The 27223-nt window shown below is 38.1% G+C and overlaps 2 protein-coding genes across 3 annotated transcripts in view; both read right to left on the bottom strand.

Moving 5' to 3' along the window:
* The window catches only part of LOC139967853 (uncharacterized), a 33189-nt gene extending 25257 nt beyond the window's left edge, over window positions 1-7932 (bottom strand). For both annotated transcript variants that reach the window (XM_071971998.1, XM_071971999.1), the window contains exon 1: window positions 7734-7932. In XM_071971998.1, the coding sequence (XP_071828099.1) occupies window positions 7734-7830 (97 nt within the window). In that variant the 5' untranslated portion in view covers window positions 7831-7932. The remainder of the gene's footprint in view (window positions 1-7733) is intronic.
* An 11230-nt stretch (window positions 7933-19162) lies between these two features.
* The window catches only part of LOC139967851 (uncharacterized), a 49267-nt gene continuing 41206 nt past the window's right edge, over window positions 19163-27223 (bottom strand). Inside the window, exons 14-20 of the mRNA XM_071971989.1 lie at window positions 26914-26994; window positions 26082-26153; window positions 25506-25559; window positions 24732-24922; window positions 22879-24413; window positions 22361-22502; window positions 19163-22063 (exon numbers count right to left, since the gene is read on the bottom strand). Coding sequence (XP_071828090.1) covers window positions 21933-22063; window positions 22361-22502; window positions 22879-24413; window positions 24732-24922; window positions 25506-25559; window positions 26082-26153; window positions 26914-26994 — 2206 coding nt within the window. The 3' untranslated portion in view covers window positions 19163-21932. The remainder of the gene's footprint in view (window positions 22064-22360; window positions 22503-22878; window positions 24414-24731; window positions 24923-25505; window positions 25560-26081; window positions 26154-26913; window positions 26995-27223) is intronic.

Below are 27223 nucleotides of genomic sequence, written 5' to 3'. Positions count from 1 at the left end.
AAGCAACTTGACATGTAGTGAGAGGAGGGCTGCTATGGCGGGCCATCAGTCTTAAATCGTGGGGAATCGACGTATACCGATTTAAATCGACATATACCAATTTCCTTCGACTTAAACCAGTTTCCAGCAGCTTAAAATTGACTTTTACCGATTTAAATCGACTTATTCCAGTTTAATAAATTGGTATATGTCGATTTAAATCGGTATATGTCGATTCCTGCACGGTTTGAGACTGATGGCTTGCCATATCATGTGATGCCGACCGTACTATTCGGGTTCAAGGGAAAGTAACAGGTTCAGATACAAAAGACAAAGCGTGATAAAGTCAAATGGGAAGTGCAAAAGCGGGGAAAAGACCCCACATTGAAAGAAGTATAGAATTAATGAACATGGTACAAGAAGGAACAACAATCTCAATCTAGACAAAGTACGCAATACTGACTTTTAGAGAACACGTTTCCAGATAAGGGAATTCCGTTTTGAGGAAGTTCAAGTTTATGAGATCAACACGTATCTTTTGTGAGTTTAAAATAGCAGTTACATTTGACACGGCTATACACCATGCATTCACGGTACTGTACTTAGTCACGCTGGGTACGTGTCGCAATGAAAGTTGAGGTGATATATTAAGCTACTATATACATATACTTTTGGAGTAGGTTTTTATTTTAATCAAACATATTTAATGTCAGTCATGGAAATGTTCCACCATTTGTACGTGGAGAGCTGATGTAGAGCATTCATTAGCAAAACTACACAGAGTCCCATACGAAGCGAATCAGAAGTGGATCTTATGGATATGATACTCTTTGAGTATTCAATCGCCCGTATATATCTTTCAGCAGATGACACAGCATGCAAACTCACACTGAAAGCAAAGTATGATACAGCGCGGGTATAGACGATGCCATAATAACAACAGTGTTGATAACAAGAATTGCTGGTAAAGTTTTGTATTATCTGCAAAGTTATCCAGCTTTACGCTGGATAATAATAATAATAATAATAATAATAATAATAATAAATGAGACTTATATAGCGCCAAATCAGTAACCAAAAGTCACTGCTCAAGGCGCTTTACAAAGAAAGTAAATTAATTTACAAAAGAACAAGTGAAAAAATGATCATTACATTAGATGTCTCACAGACGGATTAAGTTTTGTCTGGTGTTCCAATCGTGATGACTGGATCATCTGCATTTGGCCACAATTTTTCACTCCCTGTTGTAAAATTGTATATTCTAAAGCTCGTATATGCTGGACATGGTGAGTTGTCAGGTTTATAAACCTCTGATCACAAGTACATAAATGTATGCCACTGACATCTTAAAGTTTCCTTCTGCCTAAGTTGCAAAAGTATCAAAAATGATAGTGAGACTAGATCATGTTGAAATTTAGCTCAAAACTTTACAAGAATTTTAAGTAACACATTAACACAGACATCCAACTAGCTCAGTGATTCCTTGACATGTATGTATGAGAACAAGCTGTAAATCATAAAACATTTACAAAAAAAATAAAATGCAATAATGTTATATATCAACATTTAATGTTAACGCCTCAAGACATGTTTGAATTCCTTCGTTTCTACAACGAACATTAAGCAGGCGCGTATCCAGGGGGGCGTTGGGGGCGCGCGCCCCCCGGGTAAGAAAGAGAGGAGAGAAAAAAAAAGAGAAGGAAAAAAGAGGAGGTGAGAGGAAGGAAGGGAAACGAAAAAGAAGAAAGAGAAAAAAAAAGAAGAAAAGGAGAGAGTAGAAGCTAGAACACGCCAAGACACCGGGAAGAGAAAGAGGAACAGTGACATCGTTACAGCGCTGATCCCTATTACATACACAGGGTAGCCAGTGACGGATCAAGGATTTCGGAAGTGGCGTGTGCCTCACCCTACCCCTTACATCGACAACTCCATTTTTGACGTTTCCATTTTTCCTCTCTCACTCATGATCTATATATATATACTATATATGGTCTGTCATAACGCGTGTGTGTTTATATACGTCTTAAACAATTGTAGAATTGTGCTATGAAACCAACTGTGGCTGGTCTCGAACTCGAACATGACGCATTTCGGGAAGGGGCGACCCCCCCCCCCCCTTCAGCATTATTTTTTATGATATCGCTTGTAATTTCAAAAATAAAATAGAAAGTGCTTAGATGCAACTTACAAGGCCTGGGAAGTGCCATTTCCATTTTCGGCCAAAATTTGCTTGTACGCTTCGCGCCAACAAATGGTGGTGGGAAGTGCCATTTCCAGCGATCTGGGAGGCATTTTCGGACAAAATTTTCTTTTACGCTTCGCGCAAACTTATGGTGGCGCTACGCTTAGATAATTTGCCTACAGGCTTCGCCCCTCCCTTGGCAAATTCCTCGCTACGAGCCTGTTTAAATTTGTAAAGCAAACAGTAGATATCACATCATATCAGTGAGCATGAAAATGGCGTTACAGGATGAACAGCCTCAAAATTGTCCGACTTGCCCGAACAAAATAGCCAAAAATTTCGCAAAAAAAACAAGGGCGGCGGAACCGGGGGGCACAGGGGCACGTGCCCCCCCCCCCTCCACTTTTCCTCAGGTTAAAAATGTGCCCTTTTTCTATGTAAAAATTGAGGTGTCTCAAGTTAGCAAGAGGCCAGGGAACCAGAATGAACACTCGGGAAGGGCCGTTTCCGGCCATCTGAGGGGTTTGTAAAACCAAAACTTTTATTGCACGCTCCGCGCCAACCGATGGTGGCGCTCCGCTCAGATAGTCGTGCATATACTTTGCAAATCCTAGCTACGCCCTTGACTTTTGATGAATTTCTGTGGGTCAAACTCAAAGCTACTTCGAATGGAAAAAATGTGTTAAGATATTAACAAGAAATAAACTCAAATTCGGAAGATTCCTACATTAGCAACTAGCATGATTTCACCTCATTTTGTCTCAAAAGAAAACTTGTTCCTTGTTTCCCAATTTACACATTGGATATTGTAGTGCTAGTATGCACATTTTCCTTGAGGGGATGGGGGGCGTTGATGGAGTGATGTGTATTCGCAAATAAGATAATACAATAAGAGTTATAAAGGGTACTAAATATAAGGCTGCATCAGTCCAATCGAATTTCTGCAAAGTGCCCTTTGGTGTCGGTGCCCACCCCCTCCCCCCCCCCAGATTAAAAGTGCTTCCGCGGCCGTTGGTCAAAACTCTCTTTTACATTAGTAATGGCGAATTAGGGGCTGCAGCCCCCACCCCCACCCTTCGCCTCCTAAGCCTATGTGTGTTAAGGTTTTGTGTGAAGGTTTATAATGGCCGTTATAAGAGGTTTTAATATTTGTACACCAAGAAATTAACTGTGTCTGAATTTTCGAAAATTTCTGACCAACATTCTTCATCACAGCACTTCCCTCTACTCGTGCAATTTTGACCGGTCTGTTAGGGGTTGAAGGAGGTTTTTCTATATTGTTTGTCCATAGATGAAATTTTGTGCAACGTTATGGGTATGTTTTGAGGTGAGTTTATTCACGAGAAACGTGAATTTTCAAATTCTGAACAAACAATGGGCTTAAAACCTTGAAATGTGGGGCTGACGTATATTGTGTGCCGCGACGTAGAATCACCTAGACAAAAGCAATGATCCACGGGAGATGCGATGAGGTCAAACATGTTTTGTGACTGGTGACAATCTTCAAAAAGGTTATGGATGGAAAAAAACTATTGGGAAATACTTGGTTCTCAGGCAAAAAGTGTACATCTGGTTGGCTATTTTCAAGCCTGAGAAGTGCCATTCCGGTGATCTGGGTGGTATCAAAATCAGAAATTTTCTTGTACGCTGTGCGACAGCCGATGGTGGCGCTCCGCTTAGATAGTAATTCGGGCCCCCCGGGTTAGAAAATCCTGGATACGCGCCTGTTAAGTGCTAAGAAATGTTCTTATTAACCCAGCCCATACAGTATATCCATCGTCAAAATAGCTACAAACAATGCAACACAGACTTGCCAAACAGACCCGTTGTAAAAATGAAATCTTAAAGAATAATGGAAATATATATCTGGCAAGCTTTGAGAAATGTACAATCAATGGGGAACACGTGACAATGTTGGGCTACATCTATCTTACAGGTACTTGATACAGATATCAATAACGATATCGATATCGCAAATTATTTTCTTTTCTTTTTACATCTGTAGCAAACAAATTTGCGACAAGCCAGAATTCACAGGAAAACAAAAGTATGGAAACGTTAAAGCAATATGTATTGTCAGAGATTTCAAATGGATTTCTGTTAAATATTCCTAAATTATCACATGAATTTGTTATTAGGTATCTACAGCATCTTGATAATTCAACAGCTACGGGTACCGATAAAATCAGCGCTAACATGTTAAAAAAAGTGGGCAACTTATATGTTTTCCCGGCGTCCAGATGGACGGTGGCAAAAGTGATACCTACCTACGACAATGGGTCGAAACTAGACGTGTGGAATTATAGACCAATATCAGTGATAACCGTAGTTTCAAAAAGACCTTGGACAAAAATGTACATCGACATGGGGTAGGAAACTTCCAAAAAGTGGGGGTCACAACATCAGAGGGGCACTTCCTCATTCCACAACCACCACTCGTTATACTATAAACTGATACACACCGGCCATATCACTTAAATATATATGATGTGTTAGTATGCTATCAATACTATTTATTGAGATTGTTTATTGTTAACCGTGCTACAGCAAGATATGGGATGCTATTTTAGAAATAGCATCTACAGACTCAAAAGAAATAATTTAAAAAAATATTAAAATAACAAAGGCTTCAGATATCCAAAAGACAGTTCTTCATCAAAGGGGCGCATTTTATTTGTCAGTAGGGCACATTTGCTATTTTGGAAAAAAATGAGGGCACTTTCCCCCAGTGCCCCGCCCCCCGGCTCCTACACCCCTGTATATGGATCTCTTCACGAATAGGTTGAAAAGTTTAATTTACCACGAGTAGCACAATCTGGATTCATGGCAATGCATTCGTGTGAGACAGCATTATTAGTTATTGATAGACGGTTGGATGTAGAAAAAGGACTTATGGTAAGTCAATTCTAATAGATTTACGTATAGGCGTTTGATTAGTCATCCATGCTACTATATTGTAAAAAATACTAAGTATATATCAATGCTCCAAAGATTGTTTTGAACGGTTAAAGTCTTACCTGTGTGATATAATTCAAAGCGTCTTTGTTATAATGGGGTTCATTCAACCTGCATGACCATGCAAAGCGGTGTGCCACTGCAGGGATCTATTGTTGGTCCATTACCGTTTTTTACTCTAAATTAATCACTTTGATTTATGTCGATCACACTGCAACGCTAATGTGTATGGAGACGTATACAACTTTTCCATGTTAGTGGGGAAAACCATAACGGACTTATCTCATAATTTTTACACAAATTAAACTGAAGATATACGAATATAGATGTAGTAATAATATGATGGTAATAAATATAGACGAAACTAAATGCTGTAGTCTTTTCAAGACAAAGGTAACGTACATTAACAAATACTGACCTTCTAAGTGCATATGAATGTAAATCAACTTGCAAATGTAAAATGTAAAAGGCTCTGAGGTGTCAGGATAGATATGAACTATCCTGGCAAGACCAAACAGATTATGTGTGTAACACCCTCAGCACCAGGATAGGTATAAACCTATCCTGGCAAGATCAAATAGATTATGTGTGTAATACCGTCAGCACCAGGATAAGTATGAACCTATCCTGGCAAGACCAAATAGATTATGTATGTAATACCGTCAGCATCAGGATCCTGACAAGAACAAATAGATTATGTATGTAAGACCGTCAGCACCAGGATAGGTATGAACCTAGCCTGACAAGACCAAATAGATTATGTATGTAAGACCGTCAGCATCAGGATAGGTATGAACCTATCCTGACAAGACCAAATAGATTATGTATGTAAGACCGTCAGCATCAGGATAGGTATGAACCTGTCCTGACAAGACCAAATAGATTATGTATGTAAGACCGTCAGCATCAGGATAGGTATGAACCTATCCTGACAAGACCAAATAGATTATGTATATAAGACCGTCAGCACCAGGATAGATATGAACTATCCTGGCAAGACCAAACAGATGATGTGTGTAACACCCTCAGCATCAGGATAGGTATGAACCTATCCTGGCAAGAACAAATAGATTATGAGTGTAAACCGTCAGCATCAGGATAGATATGAACCTGTCCTGACAAGACCAAATAGCTTATGTATGTAAGACCGTCAGCATCAGGATAGGTATGAACCTATCCTGACAAGACCAAATAGATTATGTGTGTGAGACCGTCAGCACCAGGATAGATATGAACCTATCCTGACAAGACCAAATAGATTTGTGTAAAACCGTCAGCACCAGGATAGGTATGAACCTATCCTGACAAGACCAAATAGTTTATGTATATAAGACCCTCAGCATCAGGATAGATTTGAACCTATCCTGACAAGACCAAATAGATTATGTATATAAGACCGTCAGCATCAGGATATTATGAAACTATCCTGGCAAGAACAAATGGATTATGTGTGTAAGACTGTCAGCACCAGGTTGGCCTTCTAATGAAGCAATATACTGGTGTGCCAACTTGAGTTTTATATTATAATGGATACACTCTTCCGTACCTCGATTACTGCAATCTTTTATCGGGATCATGTAATCAGGGATATATTAATACGATAACTAAGCTGCAAAAAAGTGCTGCTATAATTACATTAAGCGCAACTTATCACGCAAGATAATGTGACCATTTTAATGTTCTTTTGATGTACATTCAATATATGAACGATTAATTATTGTATTTAAATCTCCTAACGGATTAGCACCCAATTATATGAATGAGATGTATACCGCCATATGAAATGGCCACAATTATGCTCTACGGTCTGTGACGTCAAGAGGACCGAAATACATTAGAAAAGAGTTTCATGTATTGCTACAAAAGAATGGAATGAGTTGCCTCCATTTGACAGAAATGCACACAAATTTAGCAGTTTTAAAGATTTGTGAAAGAAATTGTATATTTATGTTAATTTATGCAAATGTTCTACAGATCTTACAATTTTTTGAAAAATTCTTAAGTTTATGATATTTAGCTTTGTAACATCTAACCTATTTTATATGTATATGTTTTTCATTGGGGATCAATTTATCCGTTTACCGTTATCTATCTATTAAATTAGTTTTATGTTCAGTTTACATGTTGGTGCTTCCATTCAGAGTTTTAAATTGGGCATTTTTTTTTCGTTTACATTTAGTATATCTATCTTTTATGATCTTTTTACATCTTGTTTTTTTTTACATTCAGACTTATTATTGCATTTTACACCAATATGTTTTGAACAACTTTATTTAATAGGGCCTCGTGGGAGATAAGTCTCGACAAACCGAGTAACCCTCTCTGGCAAAATAAAGTTGAAATGAGTAAATAAATAACTAAACAACATGTGAATTACTCCATTTAAAAACTATACTTAGTACAAGTACAAGTACTACATAAAACAACGGATGACCGCGTATAAACGTCGGTAAGTACTTACAATATAGCTTTTGTTCGTCTTTATTTCTATTTTATATCTTATTATAGAAAGAAATTGCCAGTCGCACTTGTCTCCCCACTCCCCGATACCATTCCACGATTAAGTGTTTTGGCTACATTTTTAAAATCAGAGAGCGCATTATTAAATAAACCTTACCTGCGAGCGGGCAGTCATTCTTGATAGCAGTTACTGGATTAACTGCCTGCATGGACCCTAATAAAAGAAAGTAACACCAAATGGGTAACGGTTCCATCACTAAACCGCCAATTCGTGTGCACGGAGGGAATTGTCGTCTGACAAAAAAACGGCTCTACTGTTCTTATTTATATGCTTCTTTTCAAAGATGTCTGTGGTAGCGTGATTATAAACACAATAAAAAAAAAGGAGGAACTAATTAACTTATACAAACTTTGTCACAGTTGATTCGTCAAAGTTGTATGGTGGTGCACTGTCTGGTTAAATTATTCAACATTTCGCAACTGACGACTAAATAGATTACGTATGTAAGACAGCAATAGGTTATATATGAACCTATCCTGATAAGACCAAATAGATTATGTGTGTAATTCCATCAACACCAGGATAGATATAAACCTATCCTGGCAAGACCAAATAGATCATGTGTGTAACACCATCAACACCAGGATAGAGATGAACCTATCCTGGCAAGACCAAATAGATTATGTGTGTAACACCATCAACACCAGGATAGATATGAACCTATCCTGGCAAGACCAGAGAGATTATGTGTGTAACACCGTCAACACCAGGATAGATATGAACCTATCCTGGCAAGACCAAATAGATTATGTGTGTAACACCATCAACACCAGGATAGATATTAACCTATCCTGGCAAGACCAAATAGATTATGTGTGTAACACCATCAACACCAGGATAGATATGAACCTATCCTGGCAAGACCAGATAGATTATGTGTGTAACACCGTCAACACCAGGATAGATATGAACCTATCCTGGCAAGACCAAATAGATTATGTGTGTAATACTCGCAGTTTCAGAATATATATGAACCTATCCTGGCAAGACCAAATAGATTATGTGTGTAACACCATCAACACCAGGATAGATATGAACATCTCCTGGCAAGACCAAATAGATTATGTGTGTAATACTCGCAGTTTCAGAATAGATATGAAACTATCCTGGCAAGACCAAATAGATTATGTGTGTAACACCATTAACACCAGGATAGATATGAACCTATCCTGGCAAGATCAGATAGATTATGTGTGTAACACCATCAACACCAGGATAGATATGAACCTATCCTGGCAAGACCAAATAGATTATGTGTGTAACACCGTCAACACCAGGATAGATATGAACCTATCCTGGCAAGACCAAATAGATTATGTGTGTAAAACCATCAACACCAGGATAGATATGAACCTATCCTGGCAAGACCAAATAGATTATGTGTGTAACACCATCAACACCAGGATAGATATGAACCTATCCTGGCAAGACCAAATAGATTATGTGTGTAACACCATCAACACCAGGATAGATATGAACCTATCCTGACAAGACCAAATAGATTGTGTGTGTAACACCATCAACACCAGGATAGATATGAACCTATCCTGGCAAGACCAAATAGATTATGTGTGTAACACCGTCAACACCAGGATAGATATGAACCTATCCTGACAAGACCAAATAGATTATGTGTGTAAAACCATCAACACCAGGATAGATATGAACCTATCCTGGCAAGACCAAATAGATTATGTGTGTAACACCATCAACACCAGGATAGATATGAACCTATCCTGGCAAGACCAAATAGATTATGTGTGTAACACCATCAACACCAGGATAGATATGAACCTATCCTGACAAGACCAAATAGATTATGTGTGTAACACCATCAACACCAGGATAGATATGAACCTATCCTGGCAAGACCAGATAGATTATGTGTGTAACACCATCAACACTAGGATAGATATGAACCTATCCTGGCAAAACCTAATAGATTATGTGTGTAACACCGTCAACACCAGAATAGATATGAACCTATCCTGGCAAGACCAAATAGATTATGTTTGTAAGACCGTCAGCACAAGGACAGACATGAACCTATCCTGGCAAAACCAAATAGATTATGTGTGTAACACCATTAACACCAGGATAGATATGAACCTATCCTGACAAGACCAAATAGATTATGTGTGTAATACTCGCAGTTTCAGAATAGATATGAACCTATCCTGACAAGACCAAATAGATTATGTTTGTAAGACCGTCAGCACTAGGATAGACATGAACCTATCCTGGCAAAACCAAATAGATTATGTGTGTAACACCATCAACACCAGGATAGATATGAACCTATCCTGGCAAAACCAAATAGATTATGTGTGTAACACCGTCCACACCAGGATAGATATGAACCGATCCTGGCAAAACCAAATAGATTATGTGTGTAACACCGTCAACACCAGGATAGATATGAACCTATCCTGGCAAGACCAAATAGATTATGTGTGTAAAACCATCAACACCAGGATAGATATGAACCTATCCTGGCAAGACCAAATAGATTATGTGTGTAACACCATCAACACCAGGATAGATATGAACCTATCCTGGCAAGACCAAATAGATTATGTGTGTAACACCATCAACACCAGGATAGATATGAACCTATCCTGACAAGACCAAATAGATTATGTGTGTAACACCATCAACACCAGGATAGATATGAACCTATCCTGGCAAGACCAAATAGATTATGTGTGTAACACCGTCAACACCAGGATAGATATGAACCTATCCTGGCAAGACCAAATAGATTATGTGTGTAAAACCATCAACACCAGGATAGATATGAACCTATCCTGGCAAGACCAAATAGATTATGTGTGTAACACCATCAACACCAGGATAGATATGAACCTATCCTGGCAAGACCAAATAGATTATGTGTGTAACACCATCAACACCAGGATAGATATGAACCTATCCTGACAAGACCAAATAGATTATGTGTGTAACACCATCAACACCAGGATAGATATGAACCTATCCTGGCAAGACCAGATAGATTATGTGTGTAACACCATCAACACTAGGATAGATATGAACCTATCCTGGCAAAACCTATTAGATTATGTGTGTAACACCGTCAACACCAGAATAGATATGAACCTATCCTGGCAAGACCAAATAGATTATGTTTGTAAGACCGTCAGCACAAGGATAGACATGAACCTATCCTGGCAAAACCAAATAGATTATGTGTGTAACACCATTAACACCAGGATAGATATGAACCTATCCTGACAAGACCAAATAGATTATGTGTGTAATACTCGCAGTTTCAGAATAGATATGAACCTATCCTGACAAGACCAAATAGATTATGTTTGTAAGACCGTCAGCACTAGGATAGACATGAACCTATCCTGGCAAAACCAAATAGATTATGTGTGTAACACCATTAACACCAGGATAGATATGAACCTATCCTGGCAAAACCAAATAGATTATGTGTGTAACACCGTCAACACCAGGATAGATATGAACCGATCCTGGCAAGACCAAATAGATTATGTGTGTAACACCATCAACACCAGGATAGATATGAACCTATCCTGGCAAGACCAAATAGATTATGTGTGTAACACCATCAACACCAGGATAGATATGAACCTATCCTGGCAAAACCAAATAGATTATGTGTGTAACACCGTCAACACCAGGATAGATATGAACCTATCCTGGCAAGACCAAATAGATTATGTGTGTAACACCATCAACACCAGGATAGATATGAACCTATCCTGGCAAGACCAGATAGATTATGTGTGTAACACCGTCAACACCAGGATAGATATGAACCTATCCTGGCAAGACCAATAGATTACACTGTGTAACACCATCAACACCAGGATAGATATGAACCTATCCTGGCAAGACCAAATAGATTATGTGTGTAACACCCTCAGCATCAGGATAGATATGAACCTATCCTGGCAAGACCAATAAGATTATGTTTGTAACACCCTCAGCATCAGGATAGATATGAACCTATCCTGGCAAGACCAAATAGATTATGTGTGTAACACCGTCAGCACTAGGATAGATATGAACCTATCCTGGCAAGACCAAATAGATTATGCGTGTAACACCCTCAGCACCAGGATAGATATGAACCTATATCCTGGCAAGACCAAACAGATTGTGTATAACACCGTCAGCATCAGGATAGATATGAACCTATCCTGGCAAAACCAAATAGATTATGTGTGTAACACCGTCAACACCAGGATAGATTTGAACCTATCCTGGCAAGACCAAATAGATTATGTGTGTAATACTCGCAGTTTCAGAATAGATATGAACCTATCCTGGCAAGACCAAATAGATTATGTGTGTAACACCATTAACACCAGGATAGATATGAACCTATCCTGGCAAGACCAGATAGATTATGTGTGTAACACCATCAACACCAGGATAGATATGAATCTATCCTGGCAAAACCAAATAGATTATGTGTGTAACACCGTCAACACCAGGATAGATATGAACCTATCCTGGCAAGACCATATAGATTATGTGTGTAATACTCGCAGTTTCAGAATAGATATGAACCTATCCTGGCAAGACCAAATAGATTATGTGTGTAACACCGTCAACACCAGGATAGATATGAACCTATCCTGACAAGACCAAATAGATTATGTGTGTAAAACCATCAACACCAGGACAGATATGAACCTATCCTAGCAAGACCAAATAGATTATGTGTGTAACACCATCAACACCAGGATAGATATGAACCTATCCTGGCAAGACCAAATAGATTATGTGTGTAACACCATCAACACCAGGATAGATATGAACCTATCCTGGCAAGACCAGATAGATTATGTGTGTAACACCGTCAACACCAGGATAGATATGAACCTATCCTGGCAAGACCAATAGATTACACTGTGTAACACCATCAACACCAGGATAGATATGAACCTATCCTGGCAAGACCAAATAGATTATGTGTGTAACACCCTCAGCATCAGGATAGATATGAACCTATCCTGGTTCGACCAATTAGATTATGTTTGTAACACCCTCAGCATCAGGATAGATATGAACCTATCCTGGCAAGACCAAATAGATTATGTGTGTAACACCGTCAGCACTAGGATAGATATGAACCTATCCTGGCAAGACCAAATAGATTATGTGTGTAACACCATCAACACCAGGATAGATATGAACCTATCCTGGCAAGACCAAATAGATTATGTGTGTAACACCGTCAACACCAGGATAGATATGAACCTATCCTGGCAAGACCAATAGATTACACTGTGTAACACCATCAACACCAGGATAGATATGAACCTATCCTGGCAAGACCAAATAGATTATGTGTGTAACACCCTCAGCATCAGGATAGATATGAACCTATCCTGGTTCGACCAATTAGATTATGTTTGTAACACCCTCAGCATCAGGATAGATATGAACCTATCCTGGCAAGACCAAATAGATTATGTGTGTAACACCGTCAGCACTAGGATAGATATGAACCTATCCTGGCAAGACCAAATAGATTATGCGTGTAACACCCTCAGCACCAGGATAGATATGAACCTATATCCTGGCAAGACCAAATAGATTGTGTATAACACCGTCAGCATCAGGATAGATATGAACCTATCCTGGCAAGACCAGATAGATTATTTGTGTAAGCTTCATACTAGATACAAGTTGATGAATATCTCGCCAAATTTAGAATTTTCCCGTTACTACTTTACCACACTGCTTTGTATTGAATTGTGAAAATAAATACAATACATTGCCCTTTTCTCTTATTAATCGTATTTGTTCAGGAGTACCAAGCCTACATGGGAGTTTCAATTCTTTTCACTTGCTAACTTCCTGTTTATACTACTTTGTACTCTGTTATACTTTGTTGCAGCTTTCACGTGCCATCAAGATAACAATTTCTTTACATTAGCGATTTTCTGCAAAATGCTGAATTAACAACTTATAACATCTCGTAATATCACCAATATTCTGGAAAATGTTCAAATGTTGACACCTTTCCACATCGGCAAATTCAAAATTGTTCCAAAATTAAATGGTTGAAATAACAGTTTATGAAAGGTTTATCTCGTCGTTTCAACAATTTTCTGCAAAACGCTAAGTTGTTGATTTTTTTACAATCTTGCGGTTTAACAATTATTTTAAAAACTGATGAAATAGCCACTTATTACATATCGTCACTCTAAAATATTTCTGCAAAACGCTATCTAATTAAGGTGACGTATTCTAATCTTTGATGGCACTTTTAAACTGACGTATATTTTTGTCAATTGAAAATGAACTAAATGTTTTATTTAAGAGACACATTTAAAAGCAAGCCACATCATTATAGAACAAGAAACGTGCTTTCCACCGAGAGTCTTAGTCTAAGTCCATTTAGTTTTATATTTCATTTCATTTATTTGTTGTTGCCAATATGCAATATACAGATATAATTGCTTAGGGAAACAAAGCAGAACACACTTCCATGCAGGAAAGGAAGAAAGAAATAAGGAAAATGTCTGGACCTCTGTATTAACACTTTACATTAAAGCAAAAGTAGTACACAAAATGATATGGTAAATGACTAATAACAAAAGTTGTCGAGATCAGTTAATTAATGATATTTATATAACAAACACGAATTCTCTTCCCAAACTTTCTTATTTTCAAATTCTCACTATCGTAAAGGAAATTACATTCGTTGGAGACTACCTCCGTTTACTAAATTTGACAATTTAATTAATTCACCCAAGTTTGCTTTAGTTAAACTATTCATAAACATTCCGTGGAACCTTCTATCATATGATACTTATGGGTATTCTTTGGCGTTGATACTGAGCTTAGATATTTTGGGGAATAATCAATTAAAAATTCGGGGATTTTTTTTTGTCCAATACTATTCAAGCCTTCATATCTGCATTTTACATCTCCCTGTTCATCCAATGATTTTTTTTATTTTTTATTTTTGTTAGTGGTATGCTAATGTAGTTGTACTGAACTGTTGGTAGACCTAATTTTACACCAAGAATAAAATTCAACTGTTAAACTAACACGTACCTGTATAGTGTTAAAGAAATACAATTACTTTAACACACTAGTCAGATAAGAAATATATAGCATGGCACTTACCAAACGCATTACTGATAACAGATTTATTTAAAATGACAAACGCCGTGACCATTACATTAGCTGAGAGATTCCCTCAGAAAGATTTCGGTGCTGTAACCGATGGTACAAGCAAGATGATGAAGGCGGCTCAGAATAAGTTTTTGGGCGACGAATGTATCATCGAGGGATTAATCGAATTCTTTAGTTGCACACTAACGTTAAAGTTACTTTGATGAAAAATCTAAAAGTGTTGCTTAGTCCGATCAATTAATCCCAAACGAGATTGATAGTTCAGATCGGTCAAGAAGAAGTTGGACCTAAATAATCTAAACGTTTTCTAATTGGGTTTGTTACCTACATAGTCGACCCTTGTAGACCCTTGCGGACCCTTGTAGACACAGTAGACTTGTTTGTGACAGTCTACAGTATGAGCGTGTTCAAATATTTTAGCAATTCCTTGGACACATACCTTTATTTGCAAAAAGTAATATTGAAGACGGTTTTTACGTCCTTTTTGCTGGAGGAGGGGGAAGATTTCGGTGATAACAAAACGGACGAGCGCCACTATTTTTTATTTGTATTAGGGTATACATGCTATGACATATATGTAATAGGGTTCAATACCGGGTCAATTCGCTCTGTAAGCCAAGTGTACTGAAGAGGTGGCGCAATTTCAGTGCACGAAATTATATGAACGAGGGCTGTCTGTTTTGCATTGCGTTCTAGTTATAGGACGCTACAGAAACGACGTTCTTCGCTCGGTTTTCTGGGTTTCAGGATAAGGTTCGGATTAGGTGGGTGAGTTGTGGTAGCACTGCATTCCCAAGGATAGCAGGTGTGGCTGTATTCCTGCACTTCCAAGGTTAATAAGGGGTTGTAGCGGGCTACATGGTGGCTGAATGACTGCTCTATCAAGGTTAGAACGAGGGTTGTAGAAAGGGATATAAATTTTGGTCGTCTTGGACGATCGGACTACCATTTTATTTGGTCCCTGATAACTATGATCACAATCATCGCTCTACTGCCTGCACCAGTTAGCCTGAATGACGTTAAACTACCGAACTCACTTCTATTTCTTGCAACCATTTCATAGTCACAAAGACTGGTAACTTTTGACACATCTCAAAGATCATGTTCACTTGTTGCCTTTTTCATATGAAAATGGTATTTAAATTTGATTTGGCAAATCTTCTCAATCGATTCAATGACCTTCTCCAGTTAGCTATGATGGCATTAATAGTACTACATTAAACAGTCAATGGGCAGTTAATGTAATACTTTTCTCTGAAGTCTGAGAACGATAAAAAGTGATAATGTTCATCAATTACACCATTTATGCATCTTCTTCCTTTATTTAATTATGTTTTATAAAATATTACCTTGTCATTTACTTTAGATGATTATTCCAGATGACTTGACTTTTAAAGTTATCATTAACTTCTTTAAATGCAAAATCATACCAAGCATTAAGAATATCATTAATGAATGCATTTATGAGTGTCCACATCATCTGCCTTGTAGTTGCAATCACAAATTAAATTAGCCCCCCTGCTCTTTAAGATAATAATTGAAGTAAATTTACCAAAAAAGCAACATTTACAACAGTATATCGTTCAACCCAAGTGCATTTCAAACCATTTATAAAACCTTTAATATGGGTTGCATATTAACCCCCCCCCCCCCTCCCATCTGATATAGAGCTTATTAGTGTAGTGTGCTTAATTTTGTCTGCTTTCCTGGACCAAATGAAGCTGCCGGCGAGTACTTAAGGACATTTGCAGATAATGAGAAAAGTGTCCTCCGACAAATTACACATTTAATATTAATCGCATACAGTTCCCCTAGCTCACTTTCAACCAATTCAAACAATCAGAGATGCAGGTATAGTTATGAGCCGTTCCTAAATATGGATTCAAAACGTCGAGTTGGTAACTTGGTACAACCAGCGAGCTGGACAATCTATACAAATGAAGCATGGTGTTGTATTACGTATTGGCCAATGACGTTCGTACAGTGGCGTAGCTAGGATTTTTTGAGTGGGGGCCATGGGGGGCTGTTCTTTCTTGTGGGGGGCCGGAGGTTACTATCTGAGCGGAGCGCCACCTTGATTGGCGCGGAGCGTACAGAGAAAATTTGAGATTTCAGCACACCCCAGATCGCAGGAGATGGCACCTGTGAGGCAAAATAGCAACCAAAAAGATGTGCAACTTTGGTGACAGAAATGCAAAAAAAAAATTTTCTCTTTCATGCTGATTGGCCTTGCCAACTCAGCCAGACTTTTAACTTGAGTGAAGTTGACATCAAAGGCGTACGGGACCATTTCAGTTTTGGGGGGCAGAGATTTTTGTGCCCGAAAGTTCCCGTGACACTATCTAAGCGGAGCGCCACCATCGGTTGGCGCGTAGCGAAAAAGAAAATTTTTGGCACACAATGCCTCTCAGATTGCCGGAAACGGCACTTCTGAGGCCTTGCAAGTTGCATCTAAACATTCTTTATTTTATAATCTCACGTTTTAGAAATTTACAGTTCCCCAAAAATTTGGTAAATTAGAAGAAGAAAAAATGGTATCATCACTTTGAAGGGGAAAAATGGGACAGTATATTTTTTAAGCTGCTATATTTAGTTACCTTATTTATTATTTTAACAGAGTACTCAGCTACCTCCAGAAAAACATTGTTCAACGACACGTAGGCGGGATACTGTCGCTGTGTCGGGTGAGACTGCAATTTGTCTCACAAAAAAGTATAAAATATAACAAAGAATATGATAAACCTGTACTTCTAGGCTTGTATACACTCCCCCCCCCCCCCACCATCCATGAAAAAGAAAATGTTTCTTTTATACACTCATGTCGGGGATATCCAGGTCAAGGACGGCGGAAGCACTTTTAATCTGGGGGGGGGGCACCGACATCAAAGGGCACTTTGCAGAAATTCGATTGGAATGATGCAGCGTCATATTCAGTACCCTTTATAACTCTTATTGTATTATCTTATTTGTGTATACACATCACTCCATCAACGTCCCCCCCCCCCCTCCCTCAAGGAAAATATGCATACTAGCACTGCAATATCCAATGCGCAAATTGGGAAACAAGGAACAAGTTTTCTTTTGAGACAAAATGAGGTGAAATCATGCTAGTTGCTAATGTAGGAATCTTCCGAATTAGAGTTTTTTTCTTTTTAATATCTTAACAAATTTTTTCCATTCGAAAATGCTTTGAGTTTGGCTCACAGAAATTCGTTAAAAGTCACGGGCTTAGCCAGGATTTGCAAAGTTGTATGCACTGCTATCTGAGCGGAGCGCCACCATCGGTTGGCGCGGAGCGTACTTTTAGAAAATTTTTGGTTTTACAAACCCCTCAGATGGCCGGAAACGGCCCTTCCCGAGTGTTCAATCTGGTTCCCTGGCCTCTTGCTAACTTGAGGCACCTCAATTTTTATGTAGAAAAAAGGCACATTTCTAACCTGAGGAAAAGTGGGGGAGGGGCACGTGCCCCCTTTTTCCCCCCGGTTCCGCCGCCCTTGGTCCAGGTATACAATTGACTAGTTAGAAGAAAAAAAATTGATCGTGCAAAAAGCGTGGTAGCCCAGATGAACTGCGCTTACAGTGGTGTTACACGGAAATATTCGGGCATCATGATGCTAAATAAAGAAAATCATGGAATTGTCGGGCAAAAATTTGAAAAATATTCGGGCAAGCTACTGCATATTTATATATATATATACATATATATATATATATATATATATATATATATTTAGGGGGCAGTCTGCCCCCCTGCACCCCCGCCTCGTACGCCTATGGTTGGCATCATTTGTTGTTTCAAGGTGTCAAGGCCTTTTCCCAACTCAAACCCCTGTGGGCTACCGGTAGGTTTGCAGGAAATGCCCACATGTGGACTTAAATAGCATTAAAGGAAGGGGATGGAAGACTAACACGCATCGATGTTTCGGTAATGGTCCACATTGGTGGCTCAGTGCTAATTATGCCATTTATTGGGTTTCTTGAGGCAGCTGTCATCAGAATCTGGGTTTTTGTGCCAATCCATGACCGATAACATGTATTGGTAGATATCGATATCGCGCAGCACATGCACAAGGTTCGGTGTATGGTCGCAACCGTCGCATCGACCATTGCCATGCCATACTGTATGACCATTCTCATGATTACTACAGATATTATATTATTCTTATTCTGCCAGATGCAGACGAGAAAATTGTGTAACTCTATTTCCCAAATTATTGAACAAAAAATATTAGTGAATCCCACTGATGAGTTGTTTTTTTTTTTTACAATTTTTTTTACCCCATTCCCAGTGGGGGGGCCAGTGGGGGGGCCAGCCGATTTCATGGGGGCCCCGGCCCCCCCCCCCCCCAGGCCCCCCGTAGCTACGCCACTGCGTTCGTAGCTTTTCAATTTTCATAATATGGGCGAGATTTATTTGGATCCCAATGGAAAATATCTTCGAGAAAAACAAAGTTGAAAGTTGTATATTGTTCGACTTTTACGCCACCATTTGAAGTAAGATTTGAATAGATAAGCTAGTTATGTATGTCGTTATGGCATCGTGGAATCAGCGAGGATGGGAAAAACCATAGCAGATGACGCAAAATGCTGATTTAAGTCATGATGCCGATGCAAACTCTTTCAAAAGCAAAACAGTCTCCCTAAGTGCATTATCTGAACCGTCTAGGAACAAAATAGTGTCATCGGCATATTGAAGAATCCTGATTGAGAACCGAAATATCTCTGATATTTGCATTTGTATTAACTTTCTTGCGCCAGCAGTTCAACGCATAAAATGAAAATATAAGAACTTTAAGGGCAACTTTGTCTAACCCCTCTAGTAATGTCAAATTGTCAAATTTAGGGACTCGGGGAAGATTAGCTTCGGCTAACCGAGTCACCCTTTTAAAGGTTAATAATAATAATAAACGACTGAGACGCAAAACCATTATTACAAACAGTTGCAGAGGAGCCAGAGTATTGAGTTCCAACCCATGGACAAAAATCATCATTAATCTTAAACTTAAAAACATCCATTTCAAACTATCAAAAGCTTTCTTCAGAAACAAAAAAAAATGAATTATATTTGTTTTACAATAATCAATAGAATCTAAAACACATCGAACATTTTCCACGATAAAGCGACCTTCAATATAACCAGTTCGACTAGAACCAATAACTGAGTTGAGAAATTTCTTAACTCTCGTTGCTAATGCCTTAGAACTAATTTTGTAGTCTGTATTTAATAGTGAAATGGGACGAAAATTCTTAACACAAATATGATCTTTTTCTCGTTTTGGAATAAGAGTAAGGAGGCTACGAGACTGCTAACATGAAAGAGAAGACTTTTGGAAAGCGAAATTAAAGGAATTAGTAACATTTCTACCAATATCTGGCAGAAAAACTGTAAAATTTCACTGATAACTTTCATTACCCGAGCTTTTACCATTGCACATTGAAAAAATGGCAGATTTACACTAATCCTCTTTTAAGGGGCCGTCATATAAGTTCGCATCATCCTCATTCAAAGACCTAGGGATTTTAAAGCCACGAAAAAAGGAGGTGAGGCCTTGACTAGAACACAATTCATTATAAAATAAAAACATTTCATGAAGAATTCAAGTTTTATCGGTAATATTGGTACCAGTATGTGTTTTTTAATTACGAATAACATTAACAGACTTATAACGTCTTTCCAGGTTTAAAAAATAACTTGTATTTTTCTCACCTTGCCCTAACCATCTTGCTCCGGAGAGAACAATAATACCTAGTTATTTATAGTCAAACAATTGCTTCAGTATAATTCTTTTAATTGCTAATATTTTTTAAAGTATCCGGCGATGGCATATTATGATAATATTTCTCTAAGTTTGAAATGTTTTTTTTCTATAGTCTCAGTTTCATTTTTACTACGCTCTGTAGCTCTTATATTACCATAATTTGGGGACACCTTACGAAGTTGATACTTTATAAAGTCCCATTTCAACGCAAGACTTTGATACTGGTCTGTGGTATTAGCTGAATGAATAATGTTGCTGATGAAGTGAGTATACTCATTGTCCTTTAGGAAGGAGCAGTTAAATTTCCAGACACCTGGACCCCTTTCCCCAGAATACGTGGTTAACTTCAAGTTCACAATTGAGTGGTCCGACTGTAAACTAAGGAGAGAAAAAACAATGAGTGATGGAAGACCCCACCTTTCGCGAAATGAGAAAAAGTCTAGTCGACAGGAAATAGCCGGAGTAATATTTGACCTCCAACTGAAATCTCGTTTATGCGGATTACTGTCTCTCCAAATGTCAATCAAGTCGTTAGTAGACATTAGCTCCAGACATTTTAATCTAGCGTTAAAATCAGTCCTTGAAATTCCCCCTTGTTTATCTAAATGTAAATTTAAAAATAAGTTGAAGAATTAACTATACAGTATAAAGAAATTAATAGGATTATAACTAACGTGACTTCGACCAAAGAAATGTCTCTTTTCGAAAATATAAACTGCCACCCAAAATACTTTTGCTCACAGTCTAAAAGAAAACTAGAAGTGACATGACAGGACCAGAAGAGTGTTCTATGGTCTCAGTATGAATATGACTGAAAGTGCAAAGAGGGCTATCAACTTTCCACATTAAATTAAGCAGTCTGTACGTTCCTAAAGTACGATCATGAATAAACCTAAATTTAAAATACTTCACATTTGCCTCTGAAGCGGTGCAAAATGGCATTCTGAATAAGTGTTAGTAATAATAATAATAATAATAACAAATAATAATAATAATCATATTAATAATACATATTTACAGGACGTAAATTTTGTCTGATCCAAACACATAGGCATGGTCTGTGCACTGACGTATACCATGTTGCAATGTTATTGCAGTGTAATGAAAAGTTTACAAAATTGGGGATGAGGAAATGGCTGAACGGTGTGGCATATATCTCATTTAGGTTTTTATGTCAACAGCATGTAACCAGCATTAGTCTCCCATATGCGATATTTACTGTATGCTTTTTACACAACTGGCTATATCAACGACGCCGCAACTTCAACCGTTTCTAATGAAATGCAACAGATCGGAGTCCAAGTGCCACTCTCAACTGCTTATCGCAAGACAGAACCTTTGTAGATAGGGATAACTCCAAGGGATATATTGTACACTGGTGCTGATATCAATTGATAAGAGGTTGCACTTCATCGTAGAAATGCTCATCTTGTCCTTCGTTAGTTCGGAACCCGCTGCTTCCTCTTCGGAGACAATTTCTACTGTAAATAGTTTTACCCATCTTCAAGACGGTCACAGCTGAAAAGAGACATTTCTGAAATTATCCATATTTTTAGGAACTGGTTTAAATTACGATGACTGCTTGATCGGATGTTTAAACTTATCACGCCTTGGATCCTTGGTAGTAGGTAAAGGTTGCAAATAACTTGGACGCGGAGAGAGTATGCCTTTTTGTGTCTGAATATGCTTCTTTGCTCTTAAGTATCCTCAATCGGCTTCTAATTACCATTTTATAACCATTTAATAATAGTCTTTCCGACAACTCTCTTAGCAAATAATGTGTTTTTTTTTATAAATAATCTTGACATCACTCACCTAGTGCAATGACAATAACACCAGTGTTTAAAATCACCAGAAACGTGACCAGGATATCGGTTGAGAATTGTCCAGTGAAAGATTCCGGAGCTGGAACTGCTGCTACAAGCATGTTGAAGAAAATGGCCCAAAGGGACATCAGCTGAAAAGAGTCAAAGTATCTTCAATATGAACAGCTATTTTACAAATAATGAGTAACGTTTTGAATACCATTTACCATATGTCTTCAGAACCACCAAAGCACGCGAGATAGTACCATGTCTACCTCCCTACCCTCAATCCCACCACACTTCCACTTTCCTCTCTTTACGAAAAGGCTAAGACTATTAGTAGTAGATATGCTAAATGAAAACATTTCCCCATCAAGACAATCTGAAATAAATATTCATGCTTAACAACAGCATACAAACCGCTCCACATTCCCGTATATTCAAATTTAAGTTTGTGCACTGTACTTCTGTCTTCCCCCAAAAAGGGCCATGTGCGTCTTTAATTCTACAATTAGTACTCAAACCCACCTGTAAGTAATACTCAACCCTGTCTTTCATCGGTTTGAAGGAAATATGTAAACTCAGGAAGATAACAGCCAATGTTAACGTAATTGTGACAGAAAAATAACCATTCCATCCAAATATGACGATTACGAAAGTCTGTGACACTTTACGAACAAGTTCGATGATTTCCCAGTACCAGAAATCAGACTGGTAATTCTCATTAAGAAATCTCAACCACTTTGGTGAGTCATCATTGTTGTGTTCATCAAGCTCGCTGCTGCCATTTCGACGAGAATGTTTCCACAAGAGAAGATACAGAACTACCGGAAGTGCAATAACATAAATTGACGAACAGTACGAAGCGATTTGAAAACGACGATGGGTGGTCGTGTTACAGTTTATTGAGTAATCAGACCGCAATATGCTAATGTTATAAACACCAAACTCATCGAGAGAAAACGTGTCGCAAGTAGGGCCGTAAAGTGCAAAGGTAACGTTACAAGTGGATGTGTAAGTGACAAATAATATAAGAACCAGAAAGGTAAGAATATTATTTTGGTGAAGTTGCAAGCGAGAAGTAATATCGTCAACGTTTGCAGGGCTCTTCTTTTCTGAAACTCTTGCGTGAACTTTTACCGCACCAATAGCAAGAATGGCACAAGCCATTGAAAAGAATGGAAACATAGCGCCCAGAGTAAAAGCTGTGTACGGTGTTAGCTCAAATGCAGGCCAGAAACACTTAGGCTTTATCAGTATGCTTGAAATATTAAATTGCAAAACATCTAGCCATGCAGCAATGCTTCTAAAAAACTGTGGCCAAAAGATAACATCTATAGATTCCCAAAATTCTGCCATAATTTGATAAAATCCTAGAACTATTTTGGTCAAGGCCAACGTACTGTCTACAAGGGATCGCGACCGTCTTTTTTGATTACGATAAGTTTTGAACAGAAGAAAGAGGAAAAGAGCAAGAATGATCAAAATGACTGAAGATTCCAAAATGAAATATTTAAGAGCTGGACAAGGACGACAAAATCCAAATATAGGGAAGAATTCTTCGTCACAGTTTGTGCACATCCAACCAATGTAACCTTCCGCACAATTTCCTGTGATTTGATCAACGTCATTAGCGCATCTATCGCTCTTCAAACATTTATGAGCTTTGGGAAGAGATCCATTAAATCTCGTAGTATCGTTTTTGTACGAGTTATTAAATGTCAATAGGTTTTCTACAAATCGTTTGTATTCATCAATATTTGTGTAACTCCAGTTCCAGTAGTAGCCTTGGCCTATGGCCATGTAATCATTCTTGCAATGTACACCCTCCTGTGGACAAAGCTCACATTTATCAAAACGATCACGCCTGATATAGTTATCCAAACATGAGCAAGCTCGAAATCCTGCCAATCCGTTCTTATTTGTTCCAGTGGGACAAACTTTACAGCTCAGAGGGTCTTTTCCTGAACCGTCCCTCACAAACGTTCCTTCAGTGCAATTTTTACAGTTCATGGACGTTCCATCCAAGGAGTATTGGCCAACTTGATCTTGATAAAAGCCACCTGTAAAAAGATACGGAAAGACTTATAAAAATTAGAGTTCACTATGGCAATCATGTGTGACAAATAATGTTGAAGTTATAGCGAATGTCCTTTCATACTATTCTTCTTATACAAAAACTGTTTTTCTTAGAGATAAACGAGCCTTTGCAAACTTTTCTGTTAGTTGAAGAGTATTTACTGACAAGCATCAACACCAAAATACGAACAAACCATCACTTCATCCTCTTATAAATATCAAGCCAAAACAAAAGAGAACTGTGGCTTCAATGTTTATAAGCAAAAAAAGGTTGCCAGAGGTTTACCAGTGACAATACATACCACGTGGACAAGCCTGGCAAATGAAGCCAGTTACGTGTCCACCGTATGTGCCAGTTGGACAAGATGTACACTCTCGGAGATTATCCACCTTAGGTCCGAATAGGATACAACTAAATCCTCTAGCCTCGAACCACCGGGAAGCGTCATAGCTGATGTTCATTACCATTACAGTCGATGGACGCAGACATGTTCTAGAGCCAAATGGTACAGACATTATGTATAAATATGATATATTTTCATTCGCTTGTTTAGGGAGACTACTATACTGTTCGTTTACACGAAACCACAGCTGACAGTCGAATTTCAAATGCGAGGTCGTGGTTGCTACTCGGAGGTAACATAAAATGATTTCTTTGCATTCTAATATCATTGATAATCTTTGTAATAAAATTGAATTAATCCATTTATCAGCACAATGTTTATGAGTTAAGTAACATTCTTTTTCTTAGCCATTGATCTCTATTTTGCTAGTTTAGCACGTCACGGTGTACACATCAAGCGGGTTGAATCGTGCAGAGAAAAGACAATAGTAACTCTTCGATGTGTAGTTAGGGATTAAAATTAATTATTAACAAGTATGCAATTGTTTTTTTCAGAGCTGCGTTGAGTAACGGCTCCCTCAGGTACAACGTAAATTGTAGTAAAAGCGGGCCGGAGGAGTCACTTCCACCGATTGTCACCAGAGGAAGATACTAAGTTGTTCATTATTGCATAGTGGCATATTTTTTTGCACTCATCAGCAATACCAAAATAGAGATAATTGAATAAACTTACACATTCAGTTGTTCCCGAATCGTGGGCATTGTAAGGTGTTCACAAGATAGATACCTATATATTTTAAAATGAATCGTGGTGAGAGTTATTGGAATATTTCAATGTTAGTCTTCAGCAACTACAAACTGTTATTTCGATAACAGTGTTAAGTCATTAGTGTATCGCCTAAATTAGTTTAAAATCACCACAATGTAACAACTTTGTGTGTATGTTGGTTTCATAAGGCGAGACCAACTTACAACATCTCGACGTAAATCATTAACCTTTCACGTTGATTACCTATATATAAATACAGAAGTCCAATTGTAAAGCAACATCGATGTGATAATTATTAGGCAGTCAAATTGAATACAGATCTGCTGATCCCTGCGATTCAAATAAGAGATTAAATAAAATGGAAATTACAATCCTGTGAATCCATATGCTGACGCAAAGAATGTTAGAAATGTATAGATGAGTAAATAATTAATAGCTGACAAAGTACATCTTGGCTTTTTATGTCCACGGGATACAGGGCGAAGTGCAAAGTCGATATCAATATATGAAAGGCTTGGAATGATAGGAAAATTAACTCACATGGTACCTCCGTCGATCATTTCATCAAGAACTGCTGACGATAATCGACGGATGGGGTTATCTTGTAAAAGGCTGAAATAAACGTTAGATCAATTTGCTATATCTTTACAATGAAATATGGATTCTGAGCTCATGAAACATCGTGATTCTATCTCAATGTAATTTCAAAGATGTCAGTATATTTCAAGTAACATATCAGGTTTTTTGGAGGCAAGGGTGTGGATGGAAAAGGGTACTGTAAAGGGATCTGCTATTACTGTCAATGACCAGATTTAAAGAGTGATCCTTAGACCCACAGGCACCCACACGTAACCCACACGACCTTTCCTTACTCGTAGTTACGCCGCTGTCCTAGTAAAGCTTCTATTTCAGATATCGATTCAAGTCGAGAGTTTTTAAGAGAGTGCTTAATATCAGTGTCCATTGAAATTTGAATAGGCTGTGCAACCAAACTATTGCAATGTACCATTGTGTATACGACGCAATACGATGAAGTTGCTCCCATCTTGTCAAAATATGAGTAATTGTCGAAAAATGCAATGCGTTATACGCATATCGCTATACATACGCAGGGACAGCTCGTTGACTAACATAGTTTTCTTTATCGACAAAGGAGGTAATAAATTTAAAAAAAATATATATACAAACACGCAGCTAGGCGTTGACGTCTCTGTTCAAAAGTAGGGACTTTCCCTCTTTATTGAGAAAAAGTCAGCTGTGACAACACACTAACAAGGTGGTCGCTACTCGAGCTGATTTGATTTTTCGCAGTTATGTAGCATACATAAACACATGTGTGTGTTTCTTAAATTGCTAAAACTTTTATACTCACATTTCTTTTAATGTAGAATTTCGTTTATTATTGCCGAATAATGGTTCCGTCAGGTATTCTATGTTGTTCTGAAACAGATACCTGAAATATTAGGAAATATTAGTGCAATTGATACGACGTATAACCATTTAACATTTGAATCGTCACAACGTTTACTTAGGATTACTAAATACATGTTTTGGGAACTTATTTTGTTTATCGGATGGTTGTTGGTTGGACGTCTGTTTGTTTGTTTCATCTTCCAACGAGAAATAGTCTATCGTCTACCAAGAGAGCATTATAAAGAAGTCTAGTTGAAGACATATTTATT

The sequence above is a fragment of the Apostichopus japonicus genome, chromosome 5, assembly GCF_037975245.1.
Source record: "Apostichopus japonicus isolate 1M-3 chromosome 5, ASM3797524v1, whole genome shotgun sequence".
NCBI classification, from domain to species: Eukaryota; Metazoa; Echinodermata; class Holothuroidea; order Aspidochirotida; family Stichopodidae; genus Apostichopus; species Apostichopus japonicus.
This window is presented reverse-complemented; position numbering and strand designations above follow the sequence as displayed.